Source organism: Zosterops lateralis, assembly GCF_965231275.1.
Source record: "Zosterops lateralis genome assembly, chromosome: 2".
In the NCBI taxonomy this organism is placed as follows: Eukaryota; Metazoa; Chordata; class Aves; order Passeriformes; family Zosteropidae; genus Zosterops; species Zosterops lateralis.
In genome coordinates this window covers 26,713,924-26,737,232 of record NC_139763.1, presented here as the reverse complement: position 1 = coordinate 26,737,232, position 23,309 = coordinate 26,713,924, and the positions used below count along the sequence as shown (strand labels likewise).

At 36.9% G+C, this 23,309-nt stretch overlaps 1 protein-coding gene across 10 annotated transcripts in view; it reads right to left on the bottom strand.

Annotated features, from left to right (window-relative positions):
• Positions 1–23,309, bottom strand: part of MCF2L (MCF.2 cell line derived transforming sequence like) — a 156,482-nt gene that overhangs the window by 16,062 nt on the left and 117,111 nt on the right. For all 10 annotated transcript variants that reach the window (XM_083854903.1, XM_083854902.1, XM_083854900.1 and 7 more), the window contains 13 exons: positions 14,123–14,242; positions 13,183–13,299; positions 12,528–12,677; positions 11,710–11,834; positions 9,874–9,988; positions 8,803–8,922; positions 7,788–7,979; positions 7,402–7,593; positions 6,527–6,686; positions 6,311–6,381; positions 5,215–5,291; positions 4,112–4,178; positions 473–588 (listed from right to left, as the gene is read on the bottom strand). In XM_083854903.1, the coding sequence (XP_083711029.1) occupies positions 473–588; positions 4,112–4,178; positions 5,215–5,291; positions 6,311–6,381; positions 6,527–6,686; positions 7,402–7,593; positions 7,788–7,979; positions 8,803–8,922; positions 9,874–9,988; positions 11,710–11,834; positions 12,528–12,677; positions 13,183–13,299; positions 14,123–14,242 (1,622 nt within the window). The remainder of the gene's footprint in view (positions 1–472; positions 589–4,111; positions 4,179–5,214; positions 5,292–6,310; positions 6,382–6,526; positions 6,687–7,401; positions 7,594–7,787; positions 7,980–8,802; positions 8,923–9,873; positions 9,989–11,709; positions 11,835–12,527; positions 12,678–13,182; positions 13,300–14,122; positions 14,243–23,309) is intronic.

The window sequence follows — 23,309 nt, the reverse complement described above, 5'->3', positions numbered from 1 at the left end:
GTCACTCAATATATATTTTAATGTATATAAAAAATAATTATGGTTTTACATATAAATTTTATATATTATTTAATACACCTATAGAAATAGACATTTATCACCCTCAATCGGATGTAAGAGTTGAGAATTTGTGGTTTAGAACCATAATTCACTTTCCATACCAAAAGTAATTTTAAAAAAGAAACCCAGATAAAACCTACTTTAATTATCTTGTAACCAGATCCAAATATCTTGCTTCAGAAGGATGACCACAATGCAAAATTTTACCTGTGTACTGCATATATGCTATTTCACACAGCTTGCTCATCTTTTATAGATATTTTGCTTTTCCTCTTTTATGAAATACAATGTTGACATGCCATATAGACAAGTAGAACTTTGTAAGGATCCTTTAGCAATCTAAGGCAGATTAAAATACAAAGTAAAGATTCTTATCCAAATGCTGTTCTTAGAATCGAATGCAAATCCTCACCTGTTGTGAAAGTGATAAATTTCTTCCATATTCCCAAACAAGATATCTTTCTTATTTTGCAGTTCTGGTGAAATGAGATGAGCCATTAAGGGGTTGTCCATCTCTGCAGCGTAACCCTGTGACACAGAAGAGAGGCACAATTATTATCTCCCCTTTACTTGCAGTACTTCTCTCTCTAACAAGGCAGTCTGCCTTCAGGCAGACAGACAAGAAAGAGCTCAGTATTAATCATGAAAGAAGGATACAAATTCTGGTTTTCCATCACCCCACTCAGACACACATAGAGTCTTTAGAAAGACACTTGAGTAAATCCTGCAATTCTAGATAAGTGAGGATAAAACAAAGATTGCAATAGTTTTCACCAAATAAAGGCTCTACATATCTATACTGCATACAAATTATAACTCATACTCTATTTGCTAAGACTTCAAACATCTGAATTTAGAGCCATAATTTCAGTACACACACAAACCTTCATGCCTGTCTTAGCCATTGTTACGAAGGAATAAGCTGACTGTAGTTATTTCTGCAGGTAACAGAAGCCATGAAGCTAAAAATTCTGTTTAAGGTACTTCCACATGCTTTGTTACCTATCTCCCACTTGTCATAGAAGCACACTTTATCTAGTCTGTTTATCTGGCACAGAAAAGGACACAAGTGGCTTTAGCCTAGGACTGTTCTCCTCTGGCCCTGAGGTCACTTATCTGCATTCTCTCAAAACACTTACAAACCCTAATCAGACAAAACACTCCCAACAAATCAACCAGAAAAATGGCAAGAATTATCTAGTGCCTGCATTATAAGCAGATTTCTTAATATAAGTAGATTTCTTAGCATACAGGTATTGAAGGAAAATGATCCTATCTTCTTTAGATTTAGGTTAGATTTTTCTCTCTTTGTTTCTTTTTGGCTTTGTTTGTTTTTTAAATTTTTTTCAAACACAAGGTTATCCTTGCATTAAGTCACACTAATTATAATAAACCACACCAAATTATAACAAACTAAATGACTAAAAGAAAAGATAAGCAAAAGTGCACCTCCAGTTAAGATTTTCAATTTTGACATGGGGTCCAAACTACAAAAGTAGAAGAACTAGCTGGTAAAGTCAGCTAACCTGAGGAATTCAAGCATTTGAATAGGACAGAATTATTTTTTTCAATGAACCCAGAATCAGCCCTTTTAAATAGCTTTGGGCATTTTTTCCTCTAACACCATAAAAAAGAAAGAAAAAAGAAAAAGAAAAAGAAAAAGAAAAAGAAAAAGAAAAAGAAAAAGAAAAAGAAAAAGAAAAAGAAAAAGAAAAAGAAAAAGAAAAAGAAAAAGAAAAAGAAAACCCTAGTGGTATATGTAAAGATGATGGAGTTCATAAATAGCTAAACATTGGTTCCTTTCTTATATTTCTCCTGCCCTCAAGTAGAAAAATGCAGAGCCTGAAAGAGAGAGGGTGGAATAAATAAATTAAGAAAAACTGTACAGCCTTAAAAATTTTAAAAATAATTTAGATAAAATGGAGGTAATTTTTTTTTAACAGGAAAAGAACTACTGCAGCCACCATGCACTTTAGATGAAGAGCTGCACCAAGAGAGTGATTTCCACTTTAAGTCACAATGATATCGAAAATTGCAGCACAGCCAGCACTGACAAAAAAGGAGTATTGAATTTAGCTGAAGTCTAAAGAATGCCTGACAGAGTTCATTACTTGTGAATTTTGAAGGAACAAAAGCATGAAATACATACATCAACAAAAAGGTTTTGTCATTTTTTTCACTTTAGGCTGATATATGTTTAAAATTTATTATAAAAATCTTAGTGTTTTACTACCTGTGCAGTAATTGTGTTTTAAGAAAAGAGAAAGAAAGCTATTTAATGCAGCCACAGAGATTATTTAATCTTAGATTATTTAATCCTTAAAAATATTTAAGGCCTTACTTAGTCTTTCATTTGAAAGCTGTTCTAAAACCACCCAAGTAAGTGGAAAAAAGGGCAGAATTCAATACCTAAAAATAGACTAGATCAGTATTCTTCTCCCAGTAAAGATTACTGAATTTCCCAGACTAAAGTGGGATGATCATGGCTATTAATTAAAGAAAAATTATTGATCTTGAATAAGCTATAGCAGTTTCCAAATAATCAATCTTGGGAAACTACCTTGTTTTTTTCCTATCAGAATCCTCGGCAGACAGAAAATGCATGACAAACAAATAGGGCATAATTAAAGTAGACACTGTCTCTACAAAGGAGTACCAGCTTATTTTACATGAAAAAATTGAAAGATTAATAGAATAAGAGAAACAAAGAGAATGGGAGAACAGCCAGAACTATGGACTAATAACTAGAATTACTCAGAAGCTGGAAGACTGCCACTGAGCCATACCTCGGCAAGTATCTGATCCAGAATTACTGCTGGCACTCCCAATCACCCAAGTTCAAGCTAGAGGGATACCAAACTGCAAGGAGGCATAGAGAGGTGTGCCTAGCATGACTACTGGAGTGGTCATCACAGTGGCACAAGACCAAGACACTTGGCCTAGCAAGACAGGAGTTGCACTGCACTCTGTGGAGAACAAGAGTAATACCACAGAATAGAAAGATGCTCCAGTAGCAGCAGTAAGGACCAAAAATCCTCCAACTATTCAAGTCTTGATTTTATGAATAGACCTGTACAGACGCATTGCATACAAAAGCAGAGAATAAAGTGATCTTTAAGTCCCACTCCAAACTGACTTGGGTTAATTATCACACGTCAGATGTGACGATCTCACTGTAGTTAACACTTCCAACACTTGGACTGAACATAGGATATAAATGCTGTGGAAAGCTTAGCACAAACTAGCAAAACCAAGACCAGAGTCCAAAACCATCATACACTACTCTTACTTGAAGGTATGTACTCAGAAATTATCAGTCTTGGTCCATAACTTTAGACAGTTCCTATTTAGGAGCTTAACACTCATATGGACACCAAGAATATCAAATTATTCAGCCATAGTTATCTGCAGCTTCATCATTCCCTGCAATCAAATTGGATTACATGAAAATGACACATCTATAGCTGAAGACTTAAACCTGAGGGAAAAAATATTGCAGTGTATTTCAGTGCTGCAATCATGGCTCCACAACTGTGGAGCAAAAGAAGCACCTTTGCCTCCTTGATGATTTCAAATGAGGATTTTATTACAAGGCATTTTATTCCCACAGTTGTAGCCAAGACATGTGGAAGATCACCTAAAGATATGCAAAGAAACATGTCAGAAACAATTTTTTTCTGACACAGTAGTCTCTTGATGCAGATTCACATTCCTGTGTGACTCATGACCTTCCTGGAACAGACCCAAGACTGTGGAAAGAACTTTTTCAGGAATTAATGATCATTACAAATCTCACTGTGATTCCATCTAAATACTAAGGCACCATCTAATTTTCTGCTCAGTTTATGTTTTCTAATACAAAATTTTAGTTGTATGACTATTTCTAGAAAAAGATTGACATATTGCTGCCTCTGTGAAAATATGATGAAAAAGGAAAAATATAATGACCACATTGCTTGACAGAACAGAGGCTTTATGGTGGTAAGGAAAATGTAAGAGCATCCATGAAATGCAAGAGATTCACTAACATCCAAAGTGAAACAGTCTTTACCTCAAGAACACAGAGAAGTTCTTCCACATATGCTCGTTCAGTCTCGATAAGTTCATTCATTACATGCCTGTGGACAAAGAATGATGATTAAGGTGGGTCTATTCACTTACATAAAGTAATGGGGGAACATTAATTTTGTCCGTGTTTCTTCTTTACTTCAGACAATAAAAGAACAATTTACAGGTAAAAGAAAATGTGATGTTCCATGGATATTCCATATCCTTACTGAGACATACATATTTTTAAAACATCTTAAGTTTTTTGAAAATGTGTTTGAACAGGAAAACATAAAATATGGCAGTTTCAGTGCTGAAGTAACTTAATTGAAGCAGTAGACTGTTTTATCATCGTATGTACAAAGTCTGGTTATACTGTGTTTGCAACTACTATGGGAGCTGGAGTTGGAGCTACATAGGATTATCAAACAGACTTAAAGCTACACTGGTAATTTTAAATTAGAGGCATTCAGGGTACACTTTAAATATCTCAATGATGCTTTAAGTTTAATTTCCATAATGATAAAGCATTGAATCATACTTCTCCCCAAACTCCTTCCCTTGTGATTTTGTGTGATGTAACAGAAGGTTGAAACAGTAAAAAATATAAGTAGCCAGTTTAGAAGTGAAAATGAACGGTCTGCTATATGCATTGCAGGTGGTAATAAGTAATTTCTTTAACATATGTTATGCTCTTCAGTTTTTATAGAAGTGATTTTTTGGTAACATATATCAAAACAGGGACTAAAAAGAGTCCAATAAAAAGACAAAGACTCAAAGCATGGAGACCAAAACCTTCAATAGATTTACAGGGGTTTTGTTACTCAAAACTGGATCATCTCTGAAATGAAAATATGTAGTTGTCCTGCCATAGCATCACCTCACCGCAGCAAAAGTAGACTCCGGTACTACCCAAACTGTAAATAATGCTGCAGACAGACTGAAATGCCTTCCTCTGTGCACAGACCATAGCCAGTGAATTCCAAAAAGTACTGAGGTTTATTTCAGAGAAATACACTTGTTTTATCAAATCCTTAGCCAAACTCAGGCTTTGCTAGGACCAAATCAGAGAAAACCCACACTTTTTGCTTATCAAAATATACTTACTGCCGTAACACAGCTAGGTTTTCTTCATCATCCATTGTGGATCCTCCTCTGCTTTGGTGGAGTTCAGTCATTTCACTCTAAAGAAGGAAGCAAACAATGAAAAAAATAATCATGACATCACAGACGCAGAAAAAACACTTTAAAAATACAGAGCTTTGTGCTCAGCACTTTTCACTGGAAAGACTGTACTCCACTAAAAATGAAGGCAGTTTGCAAGAACACTGAGAAAAATTGAGTCACCCTGAAGGTCTTGAAGCACACAGCATCTGGATGTGGAAAGCTCTCCATCAAAAGCCAGTTTAGAAAAGATGGTGGTTCAAAGCCCCTTTTCAAGAAGACATCAGAGCACCAGCAAAATCTTGTAGGCAACACTAGCCTTAGTCTGTTTTCCAAGCTAAAAATAAGGAACTGTGTGCTAACTTTCTGGTTACTTCTTAACCTGACACATAAATTCACTCTTAAAACTTTTACCGTAATGCCTAAACCTAACTATGGCTTGCTGAAAAGAGAGAGGGGTTCTGCTTTCAAGCCCTCCTTCAACTACCCCTTTTCTCTCCAAATGTTGTCCATCCTGGTCATGTGGTCCTGCCTTCCTTGTCTTTGGCTGAACCTTTGCTGAGTTGATTCAACTCTAACCCAGTGAGAAACTACTTGTTTCTGTTGCTACTGTCAGGATGCTTCCCTTCCTGCAGGCAGGGCAGGAAGACCATCCCCACTTGGGAATGGCAACACACTAGGTCAGGGGAAGCTGTCTTGGAGCCAATGACAACTACTTCTTCACTGTCAATGGTTTTAAGAGTAGCCAATTACTACTGGCAAATAAAAAATATTTCCTGTTCATAGACTTAGTATTTTGCTGCCCCTAACATTTTTCCTAATATTGGCAACTATTTACTTTACCCTCCTCATAACCAGCCCAGCAACAGAGCAGCCCCTATTTAAACTACATGACTGTTTCACCAGTTTACTCCAACTGGGACGATGCCATCACTTTTTCAGTAGAACTCCCTCACCTATTGAGAGTTCCTGAATATTCTGTTGTACTATGACTTTTTCAAGTAGTACATGTGTGAAATGTGCAAAGTGAAAAAAATACCTTTCCTTTTCTGTAGTTTACCCTCCGAAGTACGTTGCTTTCTGAGCTGGACATGTTTTCTCTTTGAAGACCTACACATGTAAACCAGAATCAAACGGAAGTTAGAACTGGATCAGATCTGACACAGATGTTTGTGCAACCACAAATTATGGCTGGAAGTTTCTTTAAGTTTCTCGGCATAGTACAAAAAAACTAAAGGCTAATACAGTTACTTACCTGGAGAGGTACAAGGAGATTTTACAAATGCTTCAGGTCTTGGAGCAACTGGCTGAACAGGACGTGTCTGCTTAGCTGCCAGCTTCTTAAGACTTACTTGCCGCTTTTGAAACATTTCTTCCATACTTTCTTGCTTCTGGAAAACCTTTTGTACATGTTCCTACAGTTCCCATGGAAATAAAAAACAACTTGAATTTAAAAAAATAATTTATTATAATTTTTAAATTCCTGTCAGAGTCCTATCAACAAGCTACATTGACATCTAGAGCATCTACAGCATATTGATTTGAAATTGCAATTACTTTTATACCACATATAGAAATATTACACTAACTCTTCACTCTTAACAAGGTGTAATTTATTGTGATTTAGTACACCTAAAAGTTGGAACATCACTTCAAAAATACTTTGTGTGCTTACTATAGACAAATCTGGGATTCAAGTTTCAATTAAAAAAAATTATTTTTGAGTGTCCAAAGGTTCTGTTACATGAAGAGATCAATCATGAAGAAAGAAAATGAATATTGGTGAAATATTAAAGAAATTAGCAAACCTGAAACCACTACATTTCTTAAGTTCTAAAAAATAAAAATAAAAAGTAGCACATTTTTGCTACATAAAATGAATGGTATTTCAAACACTTGCTTGGGAGAATTTTTTTTTTTAAAGTAATTTTATAGTCTGAAAATTTTGAGTAGTTATGAAAAGTCTCTGAAGCCCTTGATGCTTATCCAAAGATACGATGAGACTCAGGCACAGAAATGTATTGGCTTTCCAGTTCACAGGTATAACTCCTAGTACTGATTATTTAGCTTTATCAGTGGCAGTACAAGAGAGCAATTCTAAAATGGACACATATAAACATCTTCTGGTACCTTTAGGTCTTCACTGAGGATATGTGCATACTCTCTGTAAATTTTATTCACGTCTTTGATTTTATTGCCAGCACCAGTATCCAGGAATTTTTCAATCTCCTGTAATGCGGATTCTGCGCCATCCTGAGACTGACACTTATCTACCGGCTGGGAAGCCAGCAGGTAAATTCCTTCATCACACCACTTCATAGACTGGAAACAGAGAAGAACAGGCTCAGAATGCACCAATGTCAGCATCACATACTGAGAGTCTAAAACAACTCAACCTTGTCATGAATTCAGCTATTTAAAGAGAAAACTTCCAACACAGTCAGATAATGCTACTTACCATTATGACAATTGTACAACTGAGGTTTTGGGAAACAACTGTTGCACACTAAATTTACCTTCTCTAGTAAGTCATGCAGTTCCAGAGATTTGTTAAGAAGATTTCTCCTCCGTTCTGTCTCAGTAGTCAAGGCATCACAGAGATGATGAAGTTCACTGCATTTTGGAATAATGGAGTCCACAGCATAATGATTGCTTTGAATAAAAGCATCACGCTCTGAGGCTAACATTCTGGCTTTTGCTACAGTTTCCTAAGAAAACAAGCACTGATTAAAGTACATCTTTCCTTGGATCGAGACCAATGAAAAAAATTTAAAATTGTTTTTATGAAGTGAAATACACATATTGATAAAGAATACATCTTTAGGTAATATCTGGCTTGCTTAATAAATCAAAGTTATTTCCTGTCTTTCCAGATGTCCAAGAACTTTCATGTACCAGAGTACCTCAGAAATAACAGTGAGTTTAATCACAGGCCTCCTTGTGAAGGAACCACTGTTGTCTTTCCATGCCTTATTCAGCAGGGTCTGTGTGTGTACAAATGCAATTTAGGGTACAGCAACAATCTGAACTCAAATTAAAAAATACCTATATCAGCCTTAAGAGCAACAACCTCATTTAGAGAGCAATTTGTTTCATTGTGAACCACAGATCAGAAAAAGTTCCCTTTCTGTATTGTTGGGTGTATGTTTCTGTTGGCCATCTTTATTGTACATTCAATACACATCTTTCTTATTTCTAAGATTTATTGAAAGACATTGCTTTAATAAGAATGGAAGTGCTCCCTTGATCAGTAAATGCAAAACGTGGCTGTGTAGACACTTCATCACTTCATGCAATTCTTACATGAAGCAATCACACTTTGTGTCTGGTCAGTCTGCTCTTTATTGAGGGATGTCCAAGAATTACTCTGCTCCAATGGTTAAAGACTTTATTTCAGATTCCTTCTGTACATTACCTGAGATGCCAATTCTGCCTTGTCAGCTTAAGCTGACACACTCAACAACCAAATCCCACTCCCCTCTGCATGTGCATTGTCATAGTAGAAATTAAGGAGACTTGCAGAGTTCTTACATGTGATTTTTCTTCAAAGTTGGCAAGATCTTTCAAAATATGCTCCACATGTGAACGGCTGTTTCCCACATCTGTGAAAGCAGACAGTCTCTCAGACACAATATCCAAAGCTGCTTTGACCTGAAATGAGACACAGCAATATATGAATGAAGAGAGCTCCCTCTCTCCGGAGACCCACCAATTTAATAACTGATAGCCACTATTTGCAGTCAGGTGACTCATATTATGTGGTAACTGGGGCACAGAGACAAAGCACCTTTTTTTGTCAGCCTACCTTTCCCCCCCAATTCAAAAGGAAAAGAAATACAAAGAAAAGGCAGTGAAGTTATCCTGTTTCCTAGTACTGAAAAAGATGCAAGAAAACTAATGCTAAGGAAACATTTATGATCTTGCTTTTACCAGATGACAAGGACACAAAACAACACTAGTGTTAACAGCAAAACATGACAGAGAGGTCACCACTCCAGCAATTGTTTTAGAGACAGATAAATGCTTGCAAGAGGGTTTCTGAGTGGTGCTCTTCTGGAGGCACAGGTGCTGTGCTCCGAGATCAGCTACACCAGAATAAAGGGCTCCATCAAGCACATGAGTTAAACAATATGACATCAGAAACTGGCTGTGAAAATTGTAGTTCAGCCTCCACCCAGCTTCTAACACTATGGTTGCAACTTCCCACCCACAGGGTTTGGAAACAGTTTTCATAAAATTTCAGCCAGAATGTTTGTTAAGACTTGGTTCCATAAAAGGACCTATTGGCAAGATGAAATGCAGCAGCATTTTATGCTTCAGTAGTACAGAGCAGGTTTCAAAGGAGTTTTTGACTGCTTATACACAGCTAGGTTCATGGAAAAAAAAATCCTAAGCCTGCAGAAAAAAAAAAAGAAAAAGTTATGTCTCTATAGGCAAGAATTCAAACTAGTAAAGATAGCAGTGTGTCAAGTAAGGGCAAGTACAAGAAAAAGGTTGGAGAATGCTTTCAAGTATACACAAGAACTGTAAAATCAAGAGCAGGAAGCATTTTCTAATAATTTCCATATTACCAAATATTGACCACCACCAAGAAGTTCTCACCTCTCTGAAATTGTGTTCAAAATTCCGAAGGCGCAGACACTGCTCTAGTTTTTGCTGATGCTTAATCCAAAACTCATCAAAGGCGGTTTCTGTTTCATGTAACTGAGCCAGTAGCCTTTAAAAATCAAAGCAAAACACATTAAAAAAATACTCTTAGGAATGATGGGTGGAATCTTCAAGGGACAATGCAATCCTGCACAGTAAATAAAAAGCCTTCCCAAAAGAGTTATTTTTCAGGACAAATAAACTGGATACAGGAAACATTTTCTGTATCACACAGTATCATTTCCTACAATAACACTGATGTAAAAAACTGAAACTCAACACAAACATTAAGTCCTGAAAAATGGGCAAGTGTTTATTTTAAGCACTTTCTCAGCTTTGGCCTGGGGTCATGGGGAGCTAGGGCTAACATATATAAATAAGATATGTAAATGTGTGTGGGTTAAGACTCAGAGGAGCCCAAGCCTTAGGTTATCAGGAAAAATTAAGGTAAAATTTGTACTGCTGTGACCAGCCAGTTGCCCTTACATTTCCTTCTTTGGAGCACAGCTCATGATAAACCTGAAGGTCATTGCTCCCTCTCTTCCAACCAGAATTATTAATTAAATATCATGGGCAGTTGTAGAGCTGTACCACGATGAGGAAAACCCTCTTGGATTACAATTTTGGCAAATGACTTAAAACTTTCACTTCCTAACTTACCTTCTATTATTACATTTGACAGTATGACATCCCATGGACTTTATAAAGTGCACTTTGCTATACTTAGGCTATATCCAGGGAAGGCTACACATCAGAATTTTAATGAACTTTTGTCTTTAACAGTACAGAAATGAACTCTGAATTTACAAGTTAAAACCAACTAGAGAAAAAGCAGACACACACACACAGAGTTTGTTCCAACTTCCATCAGATATTGTATTGAACAGGAATGTTATGGATAAATTAGCAACCCCCACCCTGATTGTCCTTGGATAGCTGATAGCAACAGTGACCAAAACGTGACTTCTGCCAAGCTTTGTGGGTTGGAATGGACAGTTATTTGGAAAGAAAGTCAGCCTGAGTGTAACAGAAACACAGAATGACAGACAAAAAAAGAATGCAGAATACTGCCTGGGGGAAATGAGCTATGCTTTCATAGCTTTGTGAAAATTTACATCTGTGCTACAGTGATATAATGTCTTCAAATCTGGCAGTAATGTGAGGGGGGGGGTGTATGTGGCAGGCAGGGAGCAAAGGAAAGCAATACCTATTAATTATATGCCCAAAGAAAGCACATAGGAAATTGGTGCATAGATACTTCAAGAGTGGTGTACTCCCTAGCAGCCCTTTAAAGGCTACTAACAACATTGATAAATTACCAGGTTTAAAAGAAAAAACACCTCCCACTTCAAAAGGACCTAATGGAAATGGACAAATCTACTGAAAAGAAGGGATTTATTACTTCAGTCTTCCCCTCATGCCTTCTGTACAGTAGCAAAATTTCTTGGATTGCACTTTAGTTTCTAAACAAAGCATTGTTATTCTTTAAAATAAGGAAAAGATACTCAAGTATATAGTCCAAATGTGACAAAAATGAAATGAAGACTAGTGTTGTGTGGTATCAGAATTCCAACCCCATTTCCCTACAGCCAGGTGACCCCACACTGGGCGTTAGGGGGTTACTTTGTTCAGGACAGATATCACAACAGAGGAGTTGTTTCTGAAATGTTCTGTAATGTTCACATTGCAACATTTGCTTATTTGCAAAATAAATATGGAATTAAATAAAGGAGTTGGGGAGGGGTCAAAAAAAGCAGTAAAGCAGCATATTTAGTATTTCACACCTCTTACCTTTCTACCGTTGTTTGATTGTCTAGCTGATCTTGATTCAGTTTATATTCAGGATTCTCAGTAACTGGTTTTGTAATACTTCCAAGGATATCATCTCCCTGTTCTACTGCTACCCTGATATCCTCCTACAAAGCAGAACAAAACAAAACAAACAAAACAAAATGAAACAAAACAAAACCCCCACATGCTGTAGTGGCATGTTGTTTTTTTAAGCAGAATTCACAAGGCACTGAATTGAAAGAAGAATTTCAATAGCATTTGAGCAAGCACAGTTTTATTAAAAGCAGTGGCTGACAACAGACAGTAAATTATAAATGTCAGCTTCTTCCATGTTTGCCATCTTAAGACCCCAGTGTAACTGAGTTGAATTTTCATGGTAGACAGCCTTCTAGTGTTGCTTTAGGCTACAAATATCTCAAAAATTTTAGATGCACAGCTCTGAAACTGCCAAATAGCTTTAATTTAATTCTTTTTGAAAGAACGTTTGTTCATGCTTCAAAAGGCCATATATTTTAATATGCACGCAAATACAATCAAATTTCCTGTTGCAAACAAAACTACAAATTAAACACATCACCACTCACAAAGAAATTACTGTTTCGCACACAATCCATTATGCATTTGTACATACATAAACTTAGTTTCAAGAAATGTCATTTTTCAATGCAAAAAGGATTTTTAACATCAAAAAAAAATAGTTCAAAAAGATATTGATGGTTCACATTATTACTGTCTATTAGCATCATCCATTAATATTGCTAGCTATAAATTAAAAGACAGTTTAACTAGAAGACAGCATCTCTAGAAAAATTACATACCTTCATTTTGTCCTTCTTTTCTATGTGTGTTGCAAGAAGGGAGCTGGTTGATTGCACATCATTTGGTAGTTCTGTTTCAGCCAGCTCAGTCCCAAAGGACTGAAGAATCTGAGCTGTTTGCTTAACCTTTTGGGCGAAACCTTCTATAGCCTTTTGGAATAAAAAGCATTAAAGATGTTTCGTATTCATCACACACATATTACAAACAAACACAAGTACACAAAATACAACTCTCAAAAAAAATCCAAACAGATGAATTACAAGACTGAACAATGGCCAAAGTAGAATTTTGCAAGCAACAGATACGGTCACCATTAATTCCTTAATTGTATTTTTTTCTTAAGCTTGTGTCAGGTGTATCTTCTTCATATTTTTATAATCTGGAGTTATTTTACAACTTGAGCTTTTTCTTTCTTGTAGCAAAACCAATAAACCTCAACACAATAACACACTGTAGTTCCTTTCGCTCCAAGTGTTCAGAAAACCACTCCCAAGTTATTACTCATATTATTTCTCTAAGATGACTAAGTACCATTGGGAACATCTCACACTGAGCAAGTCAACTTGCATCACTTGGAATCTGTTTTATAAATGACAGGGTATAAAACAGAAGGGTTCATTAAGCTGAAAAGTTAAAACAAAACCTAAGACTTACAGTACGACGGGACAGCCATCTGTTGTGGCAGTAATCCAGGGTGCCACCAAGATCTTCTGTTAATTGTGTCTTATCAATGTAACCCTGCAGTTCTGACACTGAGCCCAGCATTATGATCTGCAGCAGGACAGGAAAAAAGTGAACGTGATCAGTGGTGACAAGTCCCTTGTTAAGAATTCTATGCCCCATCATTCAGACACTGACAGAGAAGATACATTATAATATAAAAGTGAGAGATGGAACTGTTTCCTGTGGGTATAAAAAAACAAACCTAACAGTTCTTTCAGTTGAAGATAATGTAAATGTAAATAACAGAATATGAGCATGAGCACCAGGCATAATAAAAAAACTTTATGGATTATACAGCATAACACTGTTAGATTTTTTTATCTTGACAAACACCACTTGGCTATTTTCTAAAAGCAACATTCATTTCTTGTTCATTTTTCCTTGTTATCCTGGGTCTGCAGGACAGAACAAGAGTGTCTACATGGATTTGTCATGTAAGGACCAGTTCCCAAAAATAAATGAAAGATGGGGAAAAATTTTCTTAAAGATCATCTTTCCCCCTTGAAATTTACATCTGACAAGTACAATAACATTTATATCATCAGTTCATATAGTTTCAAATTTTATTTTAAAATATAAATGCTGTACACTTGCAAACAAAAGTATAACCCATGGGTTTACTAGCAATATAACAACAGGCATCCATTGTATGTTTGCTCAAGTGACAGAAACCATAGCGTTTGTCCAGGGGAAATGCATCTGCTTCAAAATTCACATAGTCTTTCAAGAAAAAGCCATCATGAATTATCTAAAATTGCTAGAACTGCCTCTAAGCCTGGCTTTTTGTTGGGGTTTCTTTGGTCCTCAGTGGCTACCTTAAGTACTTTCACAGATTCCTGGTAGTAAAGTGAAAACGGAGGATTTTACTTACAGGTACTTTCATTTTAAGCTCATCTTTGTTGAATCTGAAAGCAATGTCCGAGAGAGCTCGATGAAAAAATCCTGTTGGGCGCAGAACGAGGACTAATTGCAGGTTTCCTGGGAAAGATGCCTGCAAAGCAAGTTGAGCCTGTTATTTTCTGTGTCTTAGCTCCGGAAAATATTTTTGAACAAGGAGAAGCCCCTGATAAACCACAAACTAACTGTATCAAAGGCCTCCCATAATGGGGTGACCAATCATATTGTTGCATAGCTAGTACAAAGAGCTTCATTCAAAAGACATTTACTTGTCTTTAGGAACAGGGATCTATTCTCTTGGAATCAATTTTTTTCAGGGCTTGCTTGTACTGCTCTTCAGCTAAGATTACAACCTACCCAAGGAGGCTAATGAACAAACAGCAGTGGCTTAGTACTTTTTAAACAGCAAGACTTTTATGGTTATTTCTTCTTATCTTTAATTGAAGGTGCCAAAGAAATCTCCACTATTGTGTGAAAACCTAACAACAAATTTCTGATTTCTGCGTATACTACCTTGCCAGTTGCCTACACAAGTTTTTGCCACAGAGGATGAATTTCTTAGGCAGTAACTTAGAAATAAGCTTTAATTTGTCTGACAAAAATAAAAATCAAGCATAAAAATTCTCAATTCTGGGTTTTTTCATCCACTTCCAACTAGCAATCTGATGGATCTTTCCCAGTTCTACAACAGGTAGAGGGAAAACAGAAGAGAGAAGAAACAAACAAAAAAGTAGCATTAAATTATTAAAAACCAACTGCTGCTCTGGCAGAGATTTGTATATTTGGCATTTAGCCACTCTTGGAAACATTCTCTTCTATTCAGCATTTCCACTGTAAGGAGGCAGTGAAATTCACTAAAGAAATGATCATTATAATAATTAAGTATGCAATTTTCTTCATTATACTGTTGGAAATTATTTCACTTTGCTAGCTAACTGGTTTACTGGAGGGAAGAAAGAAAAGCCCACCAAAAAAACCCCACTGACTGAAGGAGCTGTTATGCTATGCTCTGTTCCAAGCCTACTGGAACTGTTAGTATCTGGAAGGTTGAAGAGTGATTTAATAATACTTTTGAGGTTTCCAAGGGTTCCAAGTAATTAGCATTAGAAATGAAGAACTTTTAAAGGGAAGAGTAGTTTAACGCTTTTCTGGAAAACTTCACAGATTCATTGTGGTTCCCTAGATATTCAGTATCTGAATTTCAATTTGATGAAGATTTCAATTTGACCAAAGAACCTTAAAGGCTTGAGCTTCTCAATCTGCCTCCACTTCAGTGATGTCCAAATTTTCTAGAAAGTACAGTGGTTCAGTTCCAAAGGAATCTGAGGGCTGGGAAGAAAATCCGGGTAATTCTGATTGCCCTCACTAGTTCCTCAGCCTTGCACTGTAAAATTCACTAAAAAAGTACACTGTTCACTAAAACTAGTATTGCCTGTGAAGTTGCTAACTCACAGTTATCAGAGGAAAAACCTTTCATAGAAAATTTCTGACTGTATTCAGAAGAAAAAGAAAGGATTATGCTTTCCTTATTATTTTTTCTGATCTACCATACAAAGCAAACCCACAAATTTATTTAAGAGACATAAAAACAACAGAATTTTTTTTTAAATCAAATCTCCTGGATAAGCCTTTGAGAATGACAACTGTATTTACTTCTCTCATTCAACAAACATGTAAATTTATTTTGTGCCTGTGACAGCAGTCTTCAGTCCAACTGAGCAGTTACTTTTTACCTTTAACTTCCAAAATGTGAAGCTTATTCAGTGGCAATGCAATTATGTCAGAATAAAAATTATGAAAGAGATACCTTTCAGGTAACACATTATGAAAAAAATAAGGTGCCTCATTGTGAGACATCCACCCCACCACATGATGTCCTGACCCACTACCTATGGCAGTGAATATCTGCAACCCATTTAGCCTTACTTGGAGTGCTGGGAAATGCCCTGGACAGGGTGCTAGATAATCTCATTGAGGCTCGCCTTCACCACAAAAGGTTGGGCCAGATGGTCTTTCAAGGTCCCTCCCAACCCAATCTGTGATTTTATGACATTTAAGCTATTACTGAAGCAAACAACAGTACCCGAATGTAATTTAATAGTAAATTTTTCTGGACTGTGTATTGGTTCTTATGAAATAGAGTTTAATTGCATGATGAAATTAAGTGTGATGTTCAATTCAATGAAAACTGAGAACATGTATTACAATTATTTTCTATCTTAATGTGTCAACCCAAAATAATGCTGTTGAAGTCAATACAGTCTTGTATCACTGGAATTCCCATTCAAAACCTGTCAGAAATCTCCCTTCTCTCTGAATAAAAGCTCGAATTCTAGACTACTTTGCCTTTGTCTACAGTATAAACTTGACTCCAATAGTCTTGTCACATTTAATTTTAATTTTTTTCTTAAAAAAACCCCATGTCCTAAAAAATCATGCCTCCTTCCCTTGTTGTGACTACCAGTCAAATCTGCAAATTGATTTTAGTGAAACAAGAAGGGGAAGTTGGGCTACAGTAAACAATGTTGGACTTGTGCCAGCTATTACAGTTTATCGAAGGTTGTATCTGCACTGCCAAAATACTACTGTTTTTCCTAACATTTTTTTGCTAAAGCCCTGGTGACTTGCAGAGACAATACTATGACATAAGAGATACTCCACAGCTGCCTGTGAACTTCATTGACCAGTCAACTTCACCCTGAACACTGGAACAAAACAAAAATTCTCTGTTCCAGTCCAGCAGCATTTTTGTTTGAAGCCATTGTATGCTAACCAGACAACAAACAATGACTTCTCAATAATGCTTTGCTAAATACTAAGCACCAAAAAATATTCATGTTATGTTTACAAGTGCTATGAAATAAAGTGCCTTCAAGGACTGTTTCACTGAAGTCAATGGACCTTACTCAGATTTGTTGAAGGGTTTGTATGTTTAAAAACTGGGATTTTTTTTTCCTCAAAATGTCTTTCTTTACTAGATTAATTAATATTGAGAGTTCCCCCAACATCTTGTCTCTAATTTTGAATTTATCCATTATTTATATGGATTTAATGTCAATGCAAAATAGACTAGGGGTCATATTTTTCATATTCTCTGCAAAAATTAGGAGAGCCCAGCCCATATATTCACTCATCTCACTTGCACTTGTTTGATACTTCATAACAGTTATGGGATTAGTTTTCTATCTGCTCATCTCCTTCACTTTCTCATCCAGTCAGGTCAGTGTCAATCCCAAAGAGAAAAAATGTAGATGTGCACATTGTTATCAGCTTTAATTCAAATCTGACCAAACCAGGAATTTGTATACAGCACAGCCCCAGGATTAAAGCGCTCCAATACTGAGACCTTTGGTGCCCTACAAGTATCCTGAACCTAGAAGAAGAACAGGGACAAACCTTTTCTGGCTGGACAAAATAAGGAATAATCATAAATTCTCCAGAAAACCAGCTAATAATTTCTCAGGAGCAGGTTAACCTGCCTGCTTTGAGGCGCCTGCTTCTCAGGGATGGGGAGTCTTTCACTGCATGCCCCAGGTTTCTGGAAAGGGGAATATGTATAGACTGAACCCAGCTGAGTTCTGGGAAAAATGTAAAATCAAATTACCACAGAATTACAGAATGGATTGGACTGGAAAGGATCTTAAAGATCACCTATTTCTAACTCCTCCCACTCCCCCACCAGGGCAGAAACACCTTCCTCTAGACCAGGTTGCTCAGGTCCTCATCCAACCGCACCTTGAACACTTCCAGGGTTGAGGCATCCATGACTTCTCTGGGCAATCTGTTCCAGTGCCTCACTACCCTTACAGTAAAGAATTTCTTCCTACCATGTAATGTAAGCCTCTCCTCATTCAGTTTAAAACAACTCCACCTTGTCCTATCACTATCCGACTGTGTAAAGTCACTCTCCCTCTGTTTTATAAGCCCCCTTTAAATACCAAAAGGCCGCAGTGAAGTCTGGCCCAGAGCCTTCTCTTCTGAACAACCTCAGTTCTCTCAGCCCATTCTCATAGGAGAGATGCTCCAGACCTCTGATCACCTTTGTGGCCCGCTCTGGACCACATGTTCGTTGCAAATAATCCTAACTACCAATTTTCTTCACAGAAACTACTGACGGAGAGGCTATGTGTACCACCAGTACTGACCCTGAAGTTAAGCCAGCTTGTAGAAATATCATAACCATGTGAGCCATCAAAGAGCTAATGCTTGACTCAGTTTTAGTAGTTCTGTCTCAAAATAGTTGGAACAACACTAATTTTCATTTTATGAACAGCTTCAAAATGCCCACATTACCAAACTCTGTGGTGGTGTTTTCCTTTCTGCACTTACTAGTATGCCATAAGCCACAGAGCACTTCTTTCCAAAATGCTTCTGTATATAAAGGGCCTAGTAAGTACTTGCTTGCCTATTTTTTAAAGACTGTTTATTCCTGGCTAGAATGAACAAGTGCCTTACACATAATTTTTGTCATGAAAGAATCTTGAATTAAATCAGTTCATAAAAAGAGCAGCTTGAAATCTAGTTTTAAAAACATAGAACTGTTTTGCATTAGATCTACGTTTAATGCTTTGGACATTATGATCCTGCTTTCAGAGTTTAAGTGACTCACTTCTCTGTTTTTACATATTAAACAAATACATAAAATAAAGAAAAATGGCTAACTACACAAGGATAACTGCAAAAGTGCCTGCACACGTAGTCTCAAAACATCCAAAGCAATCGGACAAAACCATACTAATCTCAAAATAAACTTACTCATTTTATCATTTACTGTACTCATTCATAACAATAGCCATAATATTAATACAAATACTGTTCCAGCTTCATCATACTGCCAAGTTCTAGGCTTAAATCCAAGCAAAATGAGAAACATGACTAGGGCTGAAAGAAGAGCAGTATTTTCAAACTTAAGCCATACAAAGTGTGAAGTGTCATTATATTTTTCAGGACATGATGCAAAGAGCTAACTAGAAACTGGGCTAATGGGAAATACCTATCCCCTATAAATATAAAATAGTGCCATTCATGGGGCACCATTTACAAAATATATCTTTTCTACATCAAGAACTTACTAAGAAACTCAACATCTCTAAAAACAAGGCCAAAGAACTCAAAGTTAGATTACTGCAATTCAGCATTTCTCACCTTGGATATCAAACCAAGAAGATTCCAGATGGCACAAAAATGGGACTGCCTGACTCCTACAAGGTTTAGGCTGGCATTACAAAATCAAAGCATCAATTAGTTTGGAAAAGACATCCATGATCATTGAGTCCAACCTAAGCACTCTGGTGTGCTGTGTCCATTGGCTTCTGGTTTCTTCCTGCCAGCCAGCAGTCTTGGCCCTGATCTTCAAAGAAATTAATGGGCTAAGCCACTGTTACAAGACTGCATTTTGATTCATGAACAGCTAAGAAAAGCAGTGCTCTGGACAAGGCAGTTCAAAACAGAAGGCATGAAATCTGCATGCAGTGCATCCTTAGTTAGCGATGGCAAATCGCAAAGCAAACTCCTTTCTCCAGGAGGCTCAATACAACCCATCTCTTGTCACATTTAGAAAGGGATGCATAGTTTTGTAACTGGATAAGAATTCATCACTACTACCCTCAAAAAACCTCCATCTTAACTGGTAACTCAAGGGCAGTGGCCCACAAGTATATTATTCCCTATGCACCAAGGAAGTTTATTTTCCCTGGACCTTCAATATGAGGTGATGAAAGGCTATGGTAAAACTTTTAATGATGCTGAGTGCAGTTTTTTGTTTGTCTAAAAGAATGAGTTTATGCTGCAACCTTTCCCCCTAGATGGAGGAAGACAATGATGACAGGACAACAAGAGACTAATACAATGTAATGACATAGACTTCATTTTTTAAAGAAAATACATTAGAACTGTGAAAAGAGCAGTGTGAAATCCTAGAACACATTGATCAGTAAAAAGCCTTGCTCCTACAACTGTGGATTAAATATTGCTTGTTTTGGTATGATAACATTAGGAGAGAAAAAAAAAAAAAGACAAAAAAAGAGAGTAATTTTCAACTCCATGGAAAAGACAAATGGATCAATTTGTCTGGCATTTGTCATTCACCCAGCTGTGTCACTCAGCTGGGACAATACAGAGCTGCTTTACCAGGCAACATGACTGCTCCTCCTTGCACACTTATGCATGGGACTATACAATTGCCCAGGCCCAGGAGCTAAAAGGTTCAGCAAGGTCTTGAATGTCTCTTTTTACTCTGAATACTGTGTTTAACTGAAAACAGGACATTCTAATAGACGTCGTTGCAGGTGACAGGGCAAAAAGTTGAAAAAATTTTGTATCCTCAAACAATAATGTAATACAAGTGAACAATTTGCAACTACTAACTTCAGTATTTTTCTGGCAAAAACTTTCAAATTCTATTATCTCCCTAACAGCATGACAATTTCCTATCAAAACTTCACACCTAATATGAAACTTGGCTCTTGGAATCTCTACCAGAACTTCACCTCTCAGCCTGAGTATCCCAATAGACCAGATTCTGCCTAGGTTAATAACTTCACTTCAGCTAAATCAGGTGAAAAATAAAAATAATAATGTCGTTTCCAGTGTTTCTTAAGACAGAGTCTGCAAGTCTTGCACTTGCTAACAACAACATCCTGGGCCGCCTGCCCATTGCAACTTCATGGAGTAGAATAAAACAGCAGCGAAGTGTGCATGCCTGGGCATCTTCCTGCCACAGTCTCTGTCACATCCCAGGAAAAGAAGTGCCCTATTTCAGGCCAGGCCTCTGGCTTTGCTCTCAGTCCCCCTGCACTGCATATGCTGCAGCAGCAGTCATCCTGGGCAAGCCGTGCAGTCATGACCTTCCACTATGTCTGCAAAAATAAGTTAACCTCATCTCCAGAGTCTTGACTACAACAGCCTTTAAATATCAGCAGGAAATACAGATTCAGCTCATCATTATTCATTTTCTGCCACAGGAAAAAAAGTACCCCTAACAACAAAGAAAGAAAAACGAAGCTTAGAAATCTTTAATAATATATTTTCTACAATAATTTCAGTCTGAAACAAAACATTTAGTTAGTTTTGTTTCAAAACATACTTCCAATACCCACTAGTACAAACCAAATGTGTATGAAGAATCTTGAAAATAACAAGAAATAATAGTAACAAATACATGCTAGTATGAATTTCTGTTTAACAGCTGCTCAGTGCTTATAAATACATGTCCTGCAGCTGCCAGGATATTCCTGTTGGGCAGTGCTCCAGCCACAGCACCCTATGCTGGCATTTCTGATTTCACAAATCAAGAGCGTCAACTTCCTAAGGATGAATAGAGAAAAAACAGGAAAGATGCAGAAATGACAACAAATAAACTGACAGCCAAAACTCTCTTCTCAAATAACATGAGACTCCTATCCTCACACAGCAATAAGCTTTAGCAATCAAAAAAAACCCCAAAAAACACAAAACAACAACAAAAAAGCAGCATTAAATAAAGGCTTTTTTCTACAAGGACAAGGGGTGACACGACAAGGGGGAATGGCTTCAAATTGAAAGGAGGGAGATTTAGATGGGACATTAGGAAGAAATTCTTTACTACGGGGTGGCACTAGAGGCATTAGAACAGGTTACTCAGAGAATCTGGGAATTCCCTATGCTTGGAAGTGTTCAAGGCTACGCTTGGATGAGGCTTTGAGCCACGTTGTGAAAGATGGCCCCACCTATGCCAGGGGATTGGAACTAGATGATCTTTAAGTCCCTTCCAACCCAAACCATTCTGTGACTCTGTGATTGAAACTGCCAGAGCTATCAGGTGTTCAGACATTGAGTACAGCTTGGAGAGCCCGAATAACACTCAGATGCTTCATAACCACCAAAAGACAATTCTGACTGTTAGGAAAACCACACAAGTTGAAATCTCCAGTTACCCTTGAGCCATTCAAAATAAATCTTTGTCTTTCAATAGGACCTCACTAATTTGCCACAATATACATATCTTGTATATTTGGCTTTGTTTTTTTGTTGAACAACAGACAGCTGAAATGCATTCAATTTCATTTATATCAAATACTATCGCAAAGATATGATGGACAAGAGCAAACAATTTTTGACTTCATCTTCTTTTGGTATAGGAACACAAAATTTTCAAGTATTCAGGGCTGATGTGACTATTGCTGAAGCTCAACAGGAGGACTGCTATAAATATATACATGGGTACAATTCAAAGCCAACACAGTTGCTGTTCAATAAGGGAAGCAAATATAAAATATCATGCCTTTAACAGATTAGACTTCAGCTAAGAAGCATGATTCTTCTCTCAGAAAAATCTCAGAGAAGAATGAAAAAAGCTGAAAAAAGCAGAATAACCCATCAGCACCAGTACTGCAACTGTACAGTGCTCCTGCACTTAACACTGTTCTCTGGGCAAATCCCTTAGGTACCAACACCATCACAACAGTGACAGATCCCTTATAAAGGGGAATAGTTGCTCACTGTGCTTCAAAGGAAATTAACACACACTGGAGGAACGTTACCATAAATGTTATCATCATGGCCATAACCAACTTGTCTGTAGTTGCTGCCTAACCCTTACAACCCCAATTATGCAAATAAAAGGACCATAATCTGTGCAACACTTATCTGTCCTTGAACAGAAACTACAGCACTGACTTTTGAAAGAGATTCCAAGCCTCTAGACAGAGTCCTTTTACGTCAATCATCCTAAATTATGCTGCTCTCAGTTTTTACTACTGGAATCTGCTCAGTGCTGCATCTCATAATTTCAAGATGAGCTGCAAAAGCAAATTTTGCTGATACTTCTATTCATTTTCAATACTTTAACATTCCCACCATGATAATTATGTAAAGAATTGTATTGTGGGAATATTATATCATTATATATTCATTCACAAAACATCATATAGTGGGAGTAATATACTACCTTTAAAGATGCATTACTTTAAAGTGATGTACTACCTTTAACTTATACTAAACAAAAGATTCTTTGGCCATAATCAGGCCACATTAAAATGACATTTGCTGTTTCAATTTGACTTTAATCTTACAGAGTCAAAAAATTTCAGCCATTAAAAATTAAAATATTACAGCTTTGTTTTTCAGCCCTTACTGGAAAGGCTGTAGACACTAACAATTCAAGCAAGGATAACAAGGAAGAA